The 12,926-nt window shown below is 47.1% G+C and overlaps 1 protein-coding gene across 9 annotated transcripts in view; it reads left to right on the plus strand.

The window, feature by feature from the left end:
- Positions 1-12,926, plus strand: part of ATE1 (arginyltransferase 1) — a 174,884-nt gene that overhangs the window by 84,708 nt on the left and 77,250 nt on the right. For all 9 annotated transcript variants that reach the window (XM_045024770.1, XM_045024769.1, XM_045024765.1 and 6 more), the window contains one exon: positions 8,833-8,932. In XM_045024770.1, coding sequence (XP_044880705.1) covers positions 8,833-8,932 — 100 coding nt within the window. The remainder of the gene's footprint in view (positions 1-8,832; positions 8,933-12,926) is intronic.

Genomic DNA, 12,926 nt, shown 5'->3' on the forward strand with positions numbered 1-12,926 from the left:
TTTTTTTTTCCCTTCCCTGCTGGAGACTTGCTCAGGCCCACCACCCCCCAACTTCCGTAGACAACATGGGGAGAACTGATTTCCTCTAGGCTGCAGCCATCTCATTCTTTTAGGGTGCCTCCATCTGAATGGAAGACCATTGCATTTAGGTTAATAACTTATAATTGTTCCTGTCACACCTCCCCTGACCTAGTCTGGGTGGTACATGACACACACCCAGTTAGCAAATGGCTGCTACAGTATACACTGATGCATTCAGTGATACAGTAAATTTATAAACTTCAACCAGAAGTTATAAGTTTTACATAAAAAACTTTCCCAAACTGTCAATATTATTTAAGCAGAGACCATTACTAGACTCACTGAATACTTCATCAGCCCAAATTATGTTGCACAAAGTTAGGCATCTAAATAAACAGTACCTGAATTTTTCAAAGTTGCTGAACAATGAAAGAGTGCTGTATTTAAAGACTGTTCGTGTATATTTTTGTATGTATCACATTGCATTGTTTAACAATAGATTGACATAGACTGTGCATGTGAATGTTTGAAATGATTTAAATTTCCTACATAATAAATTCTAAACTTTATGTAGGCACAACACATTTTCATGGCTCAACAAGCTAAGAGGCCAGCTTATAAATCATGCTGCATTTGAGGCAGTAAAGCTGAATTCCCAACAGTATTAGAAGGGGCCAACATAGTGTTACTCTTCTTACACATACACGTGCGCACGCGCACACACACACGGTTAGAGAGAATTTAGGAAATCGCAAAGGAACCTGATATTATAAAACCTGTTACCAATTTTACTCTGAGGAGATTGGAACTACATTAGTTTTGTCACTTCCACTATATGCTGTTGAGAATTTATGTTGCTGAGTGTGTAGAAAGGAAGAGATTTGAAGTTGACTAAGTAATGTAGAAACACAACAAAGAATAAGGAGAGGAGTAGAAAGTTACTAGTAAGATATTTTACTAAGTGTGCATAATTTTTAAAAGGTCATACATTGCTGTTTTATAAAAGGTAGTTAAAGGGCTCCATTATCCCTTTTACATGGACTGTATATGGACTGCACAGTTGTATGATATGTAAATTAAAGATGGAGTGGCAGCTTTAACTAAGAATATTCCTGCGTTCATCTGGTTGAATCAACATTCAACATGGTTCCATAAGAAAAAAAATAAAATTATAATTAAAAAGATTTTAAAATATAAAGATAGTGTTTTTCATTTTAAATGCCAACTTTTGTTTAGCAGTTGTTCAGTGGGCCCAAAGTAATCTGAATGGAAATATTAACATTGCTTAAGTCACATTGTAATTACTTTTAAAAGGGTTTATTTTGCTTGTAGTATTCATACTAAGCTCTTAAATGCCATTTTATTTGGCTGGATTTTGAACATGTGCAGAAATTGGTTTCTGTCTTGAAGAGTGGCTTCTTCTTCGAGCGATTGCTCCTATGCATTCCAGTTAGGTGTGCGCGCCGCGCGTGCACGGCTCTTCGGAAGATTTTTACCCTAGCAACTCTGGCGGGCCGGCTGGGCGCCCCCTGGAGTGGCGCCGCTATAGCGCAGGATATATACCCCAGCCGGCCCGTCCGCTCCTCAGTTCCTTCTTTCCGCCCGTGACGGCCGTTGGAACAGTGGAGCACAGCTCAGCTGACCTCCACTTCCCTAGCTACTCGTAGTTTTCTCTCGTTCTGTTTATAGTTGTAGTTAACTCTGGTTGTTTGTAGAATAGTATAGTGTATTTATTTTACAGGGGTTGGGGTTTATCCCCTTCCCCTCACCCGGGGCCGGGTCCGATGCCCGGTCCACAGGGTTTTCTAATGCTCGGCCGGCCACAAGCCGCTGCCGACAAGAGATCTTCTCCTAAGTGCCTCGAGGGATCTTACCTCACAGATAAGTGCCACATTTGTGAGGCCCTTAATCCATGAACAAAGGGGAGCGGGGCTTTCGTTTTAAACAGCGCCTGAGGGAGGCAGCTCTTGCTCCTCCGCTCTCGGCGCCGAGCGCTAGTTAGTTTTCACGGCGTGCTCCCTCGGCACCGGACCGCCGGTGCCGCCAAGGCCTCCTGGCACCACCGTCGCTGACTCCGACGTACCCTCGGCATGGACCTCTCTCCTGGAGGATGAAGAGTTACTCCGGCCAGGCAAGAGCTGTCGAGTCCGGTGCTGAAAAGCTCCCCGGTACGCACCGTGGTCGAGCTCGCCCGGAAGCTGCGTCCGAGCCGCCTGCTCCGCAGCCGAGCGCTATGCTCAGTCGGATCGCCCGGCACCGATGTCTGCCGCGGCACCGACAATATCCGCACCTTTCACTCCGGCCAGGCAAGAGCCGTCGAGTCAGGTGCCGGAAAGCTCCCCGGTACGCACCGTGGTCGAGCTCGCCTGGAAGCTGCGTCCGAGCCGCCTGCTCCGCAGTCGAGCGCGATGTTCAGTCGGATCGCCCGCCACCGATGTCTGCCACGGCACCGACAGTATCCACACCGTTAGCTCCGGCCAGGCAAGAGCCGTCGAGTCCGGTGCTGGTAAGCTCCCTGGTACGGACCGTGGTCGAGCTCGCTAGGAAGCTGCGTCCGAGCCGCCTGCTCCGCAGTCGAGCGCGATGTTCAGTCGGATCGCCCGCCACCGATGTCTGCCGCGGCACCGTCAATGTCCGCACCATTAACTCCGGCCAGGCAAGAGCCGTCGAGTCTGGTGCCGGAAAGCTCCCCGGTACGGACCGTGGTCGAGCTCGCCCTGAAGCTGCGTCCGAGCCGCCTGCTCCGCAGCCGAGCGCTATGCTCCGTTGGATCGCCCGGCACCGATGTCTACCGCGGCACCGACAATGCCCGCACCATTAACTCCGGCCAGGCAAAAGCCGTCGAGTCCGGTGCTGGAACACTCCCCGGTACGGACCGTGGTCGAGCTCGCTATGAAGCTGCATCCGGGGTGCCAGCTATGGTCGAGCTCACTATTCCCTCCACGCCGGAGACAGTGTCCACGGCGAGGGGGCTGATTGCAACGACAGCATCTACGCTGCCTCAACCCCCGGCACCGCCGGTGCGGGTTACATAGTCGATGGGCAAGCCTGCCTTGATCAGACCACCCTACCTCGGCACCGCACAGCGGCACCGTTCAGGGTCGCAGTTCCGCAGATGTTCTCGGTCCCGTCACCGATCTAGGTCTCGGCACCGTTCTCCATGTTGGTACCAGTAGTGCTCGCGGCACCGGTCAGCATCCCGTTCGCCGGTCCGGGACACTCAGCTCCGATCAAGCCCCAGGCACCGCCCTCGGTTGACCGCCCGGCACAGCTTCGGTGGCAGGTCCCGTTCTCGGTACCGGTCTGTCTACCGGTACCGATCCCCGGTGCCGCATCGAGCGACGTCAGTTACAGACGGAGACTCTACCAAGAGCTTTCAGCTCCTCCAGGGCCATCCAGCCACGCATCAGTGTCGTCCCGTGCGGACACTTCATATGCGTAGCACTCTGTTTTCCGATGTGCCCTCCAGAGTCTTCCAGGAGACCTATCAGTGGTCATTCTGGACGCCGTGGGTGTACTACCACGCCAGAGGCGTACCGGTGATCCCATCTCGCTCCGTTCCCTCCGAGCTCTGGGTGCCAGAGGTGACAATTAGTCGTCCCCGTCCGACCGGTACAGAGCAACCCCCGGTTCGGCACCGGGCTCCCAGATCCCACCGGATCAGGAGGTCGTCCAGGAGCTCGAGCCCACACAGGACCCGCTTGTCCCGGGCCTTTCTTCTTCCTCCTCCCCAGATGAGGCGGGGGCAGGAACATACCCCTCCAGCCCTCCTCTAATCGAAATGCGACCAGCCCCTAAATCCAAAGAGGCTGGGCGTGTGGTCTTACTGGGCCCTGCAACTTCGTGTAGCGAATCAGCAAGCCCTGCTTATCCGCTACTGTGGGTGGCGGTGGGCAAATTTACAGAGTCGGTTCTTCGGCACTCCCGTCAAGAGTTCGATGCCCTCCTGCAGCAAAGGACGGAGCTGGAGAGAGCTTCCCTCCAGGCCTCGTTGGACGCAGCTGACTCCGCTGCCATGACTCTGGCCTCGGGTGTTGCCACGCGGCGCGTTTCAGGACTCCAGTTATCGAGCCTTCCCTCGCAGCTGCGGCACGCTATACAGGACTTGCCCTTCAATGGCACAAGCCTGTTCCCTGCAAACACTGGCCCTAGGCTGCAGAACCTAAAGGGCAGCAGGGTCACTTTGCTCTCTCTCTCTCTTGGCATGCACACGCCGGTAATTCAGCGCCGACGCTTCCGTCCCCAACCTCCACTCTTACCCTGCGCCTTGACAAGGTCAGGACATGGCCAGCGGGCGTGGCTTACACGGTCGTGGCCATCAATCCGCACCCCAAAGGAGCCAGAATTAGGGTCCTTCTGACCACCAATGGGGCAAAAGCCTACCCATCCTCGCCCCTCCTAAGGACCCCTCTCACGAGCGATTCCTCTGGCAAGAGGTGCGGACGCTCCTCTTCATCGGAGCTATACAGGAGGTACCTAAGGGCGAAACCTATTCCCCTAAGCGAAGGGAGGTCTCAGACCTATCCTAGGCCTGCAGGAACTCAACAAGTCACGATGCAGATGAGTTCCGCATGGTACCCAGGGCGACTGTCATCCCATCCTGGGATCCCGGAGACTGGTACGCCGCCCTCGATATGAAGGGCGCGTGTTTTTCACGGTGCCATTTCTCTTCCACACAGAAGGTACCCTCGGTTTGGGGCCTACCATCGTTATTCCCAGTATACGGCCCTCCCGGTTGGCCTCTATACAGCCCAGGGGTATTCAAGGTGCATGGCTGTATTCGCCGCCTTTCTTCGCCACCGTCTGATACACGTTCTCCGTGTCTAGACGAGTGGCTCATTCGAAGAACCCCCGGGCCCAAAGTACCAGTCATGTGGGCATCGACACGAACCTTTTCCTGTGTGTAGGCCTGATGATCAATAGTAAAATCCACTCTGATTCCCATACAGGGAAGGGAATTCATTGGGGCCGTCCTGGACTCCAGACTCGCCAGAGCCTGCTTTCCTCAGCCTTGGTTTCAGGCGAGGGTAACAATTGTACAAGGTCTACGGACCTTCCCGCCAACTTGGGCTCGCTCTTGCCTCGGTTTCCGGAGTCACATGGCTGTCTACACGTTTGCAACTAAACATACCAGGCTTTGCCTCTGTTCACTTCAATCGTGGCTCACCTGGGGGTGCCACCCGGGCAGAGATGGCATACTCGTGGTTGTCTCGTTTCCCCCGAGCAGCCTAGGCTCCCTCGACCGGGAGTCGGCGTCCTCCCTGGTGTATCCGGGGATGCGGTTTCATTCACCCCTCGGGGTCCCTCATGACAGACAGCCCATCTCTCGGCTGGGTGCGCACCTGGTGTAGTTTCGCACTCACGGCCTTCGGTCAGCGCAAGAGCTGGCCTTACACATCAATGTCCGAGAGCTGAGAGCAGTCTGCCTTGTGTACCAGGCGATTCAGCTGGCAGATCGTCTCAGTAGATCCTTCCTGTCTCACAAGTGGTGGTTTCCTCCCGTCTTTATCTATTCTGTTTTCCAGAAGTGGGTCTTCCCCCCGCATAGCCCTCCTCGCTTTCGCGAGAACGGAAAGAGGGAGAGATATTCTCCTCGTTCCAAGGCCTCTCCCCAGGCTCGGTTTTGGAGGATTTTCCTGAGGCCATGGATCAGCCATCTGCCGTACGCTGTCCACTGTCCCCGCTGGTTCACAAGGTCCTGCTCAAAGTCCGCGGGGACAGAGCGCCCCTGATCGGGTTTGCTCCAGTGTAACCTGGGCAGCACTGGCACACCATGTTGCTACACCTGTCGGTAGCATCCCTCTTGGCACAGACCCCATGACGCGGAATCACGACAACCTTCACCACCCGGTCTTGTAATCCCTGCACCTCACAGCAGGACTCCTGTGTGGCTAAACCGATCCGAGTTACGTTGTTCGGCCTCGGTTCTACGGGATTCTCCGGGGTGGTAGAAAATTCGTCCATTCGGTTAAAGTATCTGCCGAGTGGAAGCGTTTCTCATGCTGCTCTGAAACGCGCAATGTTTCTCCCGCCGAGATCCCGCTCCATTCCATCTGGTTCCTCAGGGCTTGGAGCGTTTATACACCCCCCCCCCCCAAGTGGGGCCCCGCCATAAACCTGGCTCTTCAATCTGGTTCTACCCAGTTTTATGACTGCTCTATTCGAGCCAATGTCAACATGCTCATTGATATAACTGTTCTGCAAGGCAGTTTCCTGTAGTCTTTCCTGCGGCCACACGAGTCTCCGAGCTTCAGACTCTCACAATAGGCCCAAGGTATACTGTGTTCCTCAAGGACAAGGGCAGTTATTACCACGTCCGACCTGCCTCCCCAAGGAGGTGTCGGCCTTTTATATCCACCAGGATATCTTCCTTCCGGTCTTCTTTCCGAAGCCACTCTCTGTGCAAGGAGAGCAACGGTTGCCCTCCTTCAACATCTGCAGGGCGTCCGCAATCTAAATCTAGCGGACTGAGCCCTCTCGTAACGCCCCCCAAAACCTTCATCGTACCGGCATACCGGACGAAGGGCATACCTGTCTCCTCCTAGAGGATTTCATCTTCAATGACGTTGTGCATCTGCACCTCTTCTGTTTCGGCCCATGTGTCATAGAGCCACCTTGCTGCACATTCCGCCAGGGCTCACGCTTCTCAGCTGCCTTCCTGGCTCGCATTCCCTTTCGGGGGATGTGTTGTACACCTACCTGGTCCTCGGTCCACACCTTTGCCTCATTGGTCCGGGAGTCCAGAGCTGTTGCAGCCTCTGGCTTAGCGGTTGCGTTCTGCAACATCTAACTCCGACCCCACCGCCTACGTAAGGCTTGGGAATCACCTAACTGGAATGCATAGGAGCAATCACTCGAAGAAGAAAAGATGGTTACTCATCGTAGTAACTGTTGTTCTTCGAGATGTGTTGCTCCTATCCATTCCAGACCCGCCCTCCTTCCCCACTGTCGGAGTAGCCGGCAAGAAGGAACTGAGGAGCGGACGGGCCGGCTGGGGTATATATCCTGCGCTATAGCGGCACCACTCCAGGGGGCGCCCAGCCGGCCCGCCGGAGTTGCTAGGGTAAAAATCTTCCGAAGAGCCGTGCACGCGCAGCGCGCACACCTAACTGGAATGGATAGGAGCAACACATCTCGAAGAACAACAGTTACTACAGTGAGTAACCGTCTTTTCCCTGTATCACCTCCAGTTGGCCTTGTGTTGCATGTAGTCACTCTCTACCTCGGTTTCTCACCTCACGGTGGGTCGTCTTGGCTCTTTATGCTCTAGTCAGTTCTAGAGAGGTGTCTTAATCCTCCAACCAAGTCACAAAACAAGAACCTAAAGAGTGCCAACAAACAACAAGGTTCTTCTGCCCTTTGTGGCTTCTCTTCAGTCCCTTTCTGGGCCCTTTTCCCAGTCCCTGTCTGGATTGCCCTTGTCTTTTGCTGCTCTGGGTTATAGTGCTGGCCCCCAAGCTGTTCCCGCTGGAATTACGCTTTCCCTTCAAGGGGCTGTCTCAGGACCTTACATGAGAGCCTACTCGCTCCCTGTGGTTCCAAGTGCCAGACTCTACTCAGCCATTTTATAAGGGCCAGTGTTTCTAATTAGCTGCCACCCAGCCACTTAGATAATTAACTACTCATGGGTGGAACTGAGTTAGCTCATTCTCCTTAACGGAGCCTATAACAGGTACACTGCTCCTTGTCTCATCTGAAAGGACCAGCCCTCTGCAACCATGTCCAACAATTTTCTATTTGAATTGAATATATGCGTAGGTATAGAGTACATTTAATAAAACACTTGATGCACTTAGTTTCCATTATATGTAACCATCTTGTAATTTTAAAGAAGTTAAACATATTAGGATATCAATATCCCTATTAGTAATTGGGGGGAGGGATAGCTCAGTGGTTTGAGCATTGGCCTGCTAAACCTAGGGTTATGAGTTCAATCCTTGAGAGGGCCATTTAGGGATCTGGGAAAAAATTTGTCTGGGGATTAAACTGGATGACCCTCCTGAGGTCCCTTCTAACCTTGATATTCTGTGTTTCTAAATTAAAAACAAATGTTGCTTATCCCCTTTCCTCCTCAAATACACAGGGACACACAGATCCATTAGACACTGAGAGTGAGGAGCTTCCATCCAAGTTTCAGCCAGATGCAAATTTAAACTTTCAAGTTACAAATGTTTCAAAAAAGAGCATTATACTGGAAACACTGACAAAACCTTTACTATAGCAGCAATGCCCAGTGCCAGGTAATAAAAAGAGAAACTTATTGTGATGCTTTTCTCTCCTAATTTACATGAAGAAGTCCTACAAACAGGCACTATATATGTGAAAAATAGCTTTCACCTCATGAAGATAGAGATATTTGCATATAAATCACTAGACCACACACAATAGAATAAACAAGAAGCTTCTCCTTGAAACATTGATTTTAAAAATGCTCTGATGTTTGCCTGTACTGTTTTAGCCTGTCTCTATACAATGACTGGGCTAGATTTCTATAGAACTCCAATGAGCATGAATATTAACAAGAAACCTGTTAAATGGGTGCCTTTAACCTCCTGTATTTGAATTCCAGATCAGCCAATTGGTAGGCCAAAAATGAGGCTCTTTTGCTTGAAATGGTGTTTTGAGTTTTTGTGGTTTTGAAATAAAACTGCTTTTGAGTTTACAATTTTCATTCTTTCTTTATTTGACTAGAGTTTTGTCCTTTACTTAAGCCAAGAGTTAGGGAACTGTAATGTAATTCTTTTATAAAAAGGGTACATATATCTATGAAGACTTGCATTCACAATTATTCCCTTTTCTTCACTTTCACAGGGAAATTGCTTTCACGAGGCAGCTCCATGAAAAAGCTTCTGAGCTGTGCTATTACTATATGGGTTTCTACATTCATTCATGTCCTAAAATGAGATACAAGGTAAAAGTGTGTTTTTATTACTATATTAGCATATTTCATGCTGTTTGAAATGTCTGACTCTGATCATCGTACTATTTTATAATTCTCATACTTGATTTTAACATGGACTTTGCAGGGTTACAGTTGAATGTTGGCTACTTTTTAACTTGGCTTAAGAGTTAATTTCTTTTGCAAATTTATTTGTATGTGGTATTTATTACAAGTTGGCTTAACATTTCTTTTGCTAGGAGACGTTTTCAAGGACGTCAGATATCAGTATGTCATATGCTTGGTTACCTGGGTATCTCAGATTTGCAATATGTCATGCAGTGTACTCTTGTCTTTCAAAAACGAAAAAAATCACATGTGACTGAATGTGGAAATGTTGGGCAACAACAACATACCTGCATGGGTCTTGGGTATGCTTGAGTTTCTCCCATTTCACTTTTTGCAATAGGGACACAGGAAGTGCTGTACTGGAACAAACCCAGTGGGCACCTAGTTGAGTATTGTGTTTCAGATAGTGTCCAGAAGCAGATTGCTCAGAAAAAGGTGCAAGAATCCCATAGTAGAGAGTTTGGAATAACCAACCCATAAGAAATTTCTTCTTAACCCATGTTAGTTTAGATCAGCGTATGTCCTAAAGCATGAGGGTTTTTGTGCCTTCTATTTTTGGTGCTCTTATTATCTCTATGAATATAAGTTCTTTTTTGACTCCTGCTAAGCTGTTGATCTCAGTTTTGTTGTATGTTTTCCAAAAAGTCTACAGAACAATGAAACATAGCAAAATAAATGTGTCGTATTAATACATTTCTTTTGCTGGCTGATCTTTTTCTAGCAGCTTAAAGGAATACAGCTGAAGGTAAAAGGCTCATTGCCACTTCTTAATAGATATCTGTTCAAAAATAATGAATGTAAAGTTTGAACGCAGTCAGAGGTGCATTTATTTTGAACACTAATTGATAGAAAGGTGCAAAGAGACCTGCTGAGATTTCAGTTTCTGATACGAGGGCTCTCTAATGTCTAAAAAAGCTTGTGAGCTTTCTAAGCTGTCTAATTGAAAATGAAGCAAGAGCCATGTCAATTTTGCTGTGACACCTGTTTAGCATGTGTCCACAATTACTCGTTTCTCCCTAGCAGACAAAACAAGCCTGGTTTTGTATAAAAAAGTGATCATCCCATTTTCCTTTGCCAGCGTCAGTTAGCATCTGCATTCACCAGCCAAAGCAAAGAAACAGTTAATTTTGATGTAGACAAGTCAGTGGATAGCAAAATACCACCTCCGTCTTCATGTCTTCTTAGAGTATCACATCAGTAGCTGAAACTATGGGTTTTAATTACTTGCCATGATTTTTGATGTACATTAGACATTTGGGATGACTCATGACCATTAAGATACCAGAGTTTAACATCTCTAATCTATTATGCAATGCAACATTTGTAGAGGAATGTATTCAACTTAATAAAGTATCTGAATAAGAAGAGAGACACCTATTTATAACTGATAAGACAAACACTATGTCTCAACTCTTTAGGATATAATTATTAAGAATCACCTGTCACTCACTGGCAGTAGCTTTACTGAACAAGATGAACTTTGCATCCCAGGTTTGAAGAAAGCTCACATACCAGCCAACGTACTGAAGTAACCAACAAGCTATCATACTGTAAAGATTAAATGGTGCAAATTTATGACTGACCTCCACAGCCTTTTTACAGTTATATTACTAACCATAATGTAGCCTGAGTTCTAGTGAGGTAAATTCTACTATTTGTTGTTTAAACTGACTCCAGTGAAAATTTGACCTTTTGTAGATGCTTCCAGCTTGCACGCTGTTTCTTATTAAATTCCTACCATGGAAGTAGGGCTGATTTGATATTCTATGCCCTTTTTAGTTACTTGGAACCAAATTCTGTCCTCAGTTACACCTGAGTGACTCTTTTGACATCAATGGGGTTGCTAGAGGGTACTTGGTCCTTATTTAAACCTATATATCTCAGTGTTCTTAGACAACTTTAAATGTCCCAATTTGAAATTCTGCATTTGCAATACCAGAAAGACATAACCCCTCCCCCCCCCAAAACAAACAAACAAACAAAAAAAAACTATACCTACACAGAACATGTGCAATAGCAGGAGAGTAGGGAGAGTGAAGATTTATGGAAAAGGTTTCAGGTTTTTCCACTTAACAGTCACCACATATGATGTCATTGCAAACCAATTTGACATTAATTCTGTAATACCCCCCTCATTACTAAGAGTAATACTCTGGAAACAAATCTTAAAACAAAGCATTGAAAGCTCTCCTATGAAGTGAGGAGTGGTTTTATATATGACTGGTGGTGGTTTTAGGGATTAAATAATTACACAAGAAATTTCTAATTTGACATATTGGTGTTAAATTGAATACTCTGCTTAGTCCTGGTTTTAATAACTCCCTTCCTCCAATGATGCCAGTCTGGAAAAATATGAAGAGATGTGACTAGAAGCTGTTCAGCTGGTGTCATGGTGAGCACACTCAAATGATGGAAGAGAGAAGATGCGGGTGAGGGGGTGCTGAGAGAACCAGTCATCCTATTATAATCTGCTCTGCAGGGTTATACATTTTGAGACCGTTTAGAAACTGAATATAGTTCACCATGTGGCTATTCACCTATTAAGTAGTGACTTTAAAAGGGAATATATATATATCTATATCTTCAGCTGGAGTTAAAGATGTTATTGCTTTTAACCAATAAAGTAAAAAAGGGTTGGGATAGGGTTTCATGGGTGACCTCCCTTCTTTCTGTGCTATGCTGCTGCAGTTGATATATCAAGTCTTTTGAGCTGGGATCCCCCCCCTTGGCTTTAAAGAAAGGTGCTGCTAGCAGAATATTTTAAGTGAAGAAACTTCAGTTTTGGAATTCAGACTCTCCCTGAATCATCTCATCTGCCAGAGGTTCAAATCTTTTGATCTCCTAAATGGTTTGCTAAGACTACAGTTTTCCCCTGGTGTTTGGGGAAGAGGTGGCTGATGACCTGGGATGTATCAGAGTGATTATGTTGTTATGATTTAGTGAGCTTGTGGTAGTGTTGCACTTCATGTGGATGTAAAATGGAAGTCCTTGATCCTGTATTATGATCCATGAGGGCGGACTGCTGTTGAAATAACTGGATACTGCGTGCATGTAGCAGTCTGCTTTCGTGAGTCACAATCCAGGACTGGGGCCTTAATTGGTTGTGTTCAGATTAAAAAGAGACCATATTGTGCAAAGTGCCTACTGCCCAGGTGAGCATTTTAAAATCTTTAATAAAAAATGTGGCTCAAAGCAGAGAATGTAAACTCTCATTCGTAAACACCAGAACCCTATTCTGACTTGGCACTTTTATGGAATGCTGATCGCTGACCATATCCCTTTTGGATATTGTTTCTGTTGTTGAGACCATGTAATATTCCAACTTAAACATTTTAGAACAGAATAATATTGTGTAGTCACTATATAATAATGGCTTCCTTTTTCCTTTCCTAAGTTAGTGCTGGATTGCATTGTGTGCTATATGGAGAGCAGATGGGAGGTTGCCCCATCTCTAGTTTTTATACTCATCACCATGGTAATTGGGCATCTGAAGTGAATTTTGCTGAATTAAAATTAGAGGCCTATGTATTGTATATCTTTTGTGTACTATATTTTTATAGTTAATGTAAATCCTTATGCAAGAGTGTCTTGGTTTGAGCAACCTTCTTTAAGTATAGCCTGGGCTTAACACCAATAATGTTTTTAGCAATGCTGAGTAAGTCTGTACGGACAATGAATACGTTACCTCCTTTAATGGTAAATGTGGGCCCTTTTCATTCAGGAGATGCTGTTTCCACAAATGCTCATATGACTCTTGGCACACAGTGATAAATAGTGTGTAATGCTGGTTGAAGATCAGAGGCTAGAACATAGGGAAATAGAATCCTCTGAACCTAAGTCCCATGGCACTATAACAACACTTAACTATTCTGACTTCCAGGCAAAGGGTTGAATGACT

Source organism: Mauremys mutica, chromosome 7 (genome assembly GCF_020497125.1).
Source record: "Mauremys mutica isolate MM-2020 ecotype Southern chromosome 7, ASM2049712v1, whole genome shotgun sequence".
Taxonomy (NCBI): Eukaryota; Metazoa; Chordata; order Testudines; family Geoemydidae; genus Mauremys; species Mauremys mutica.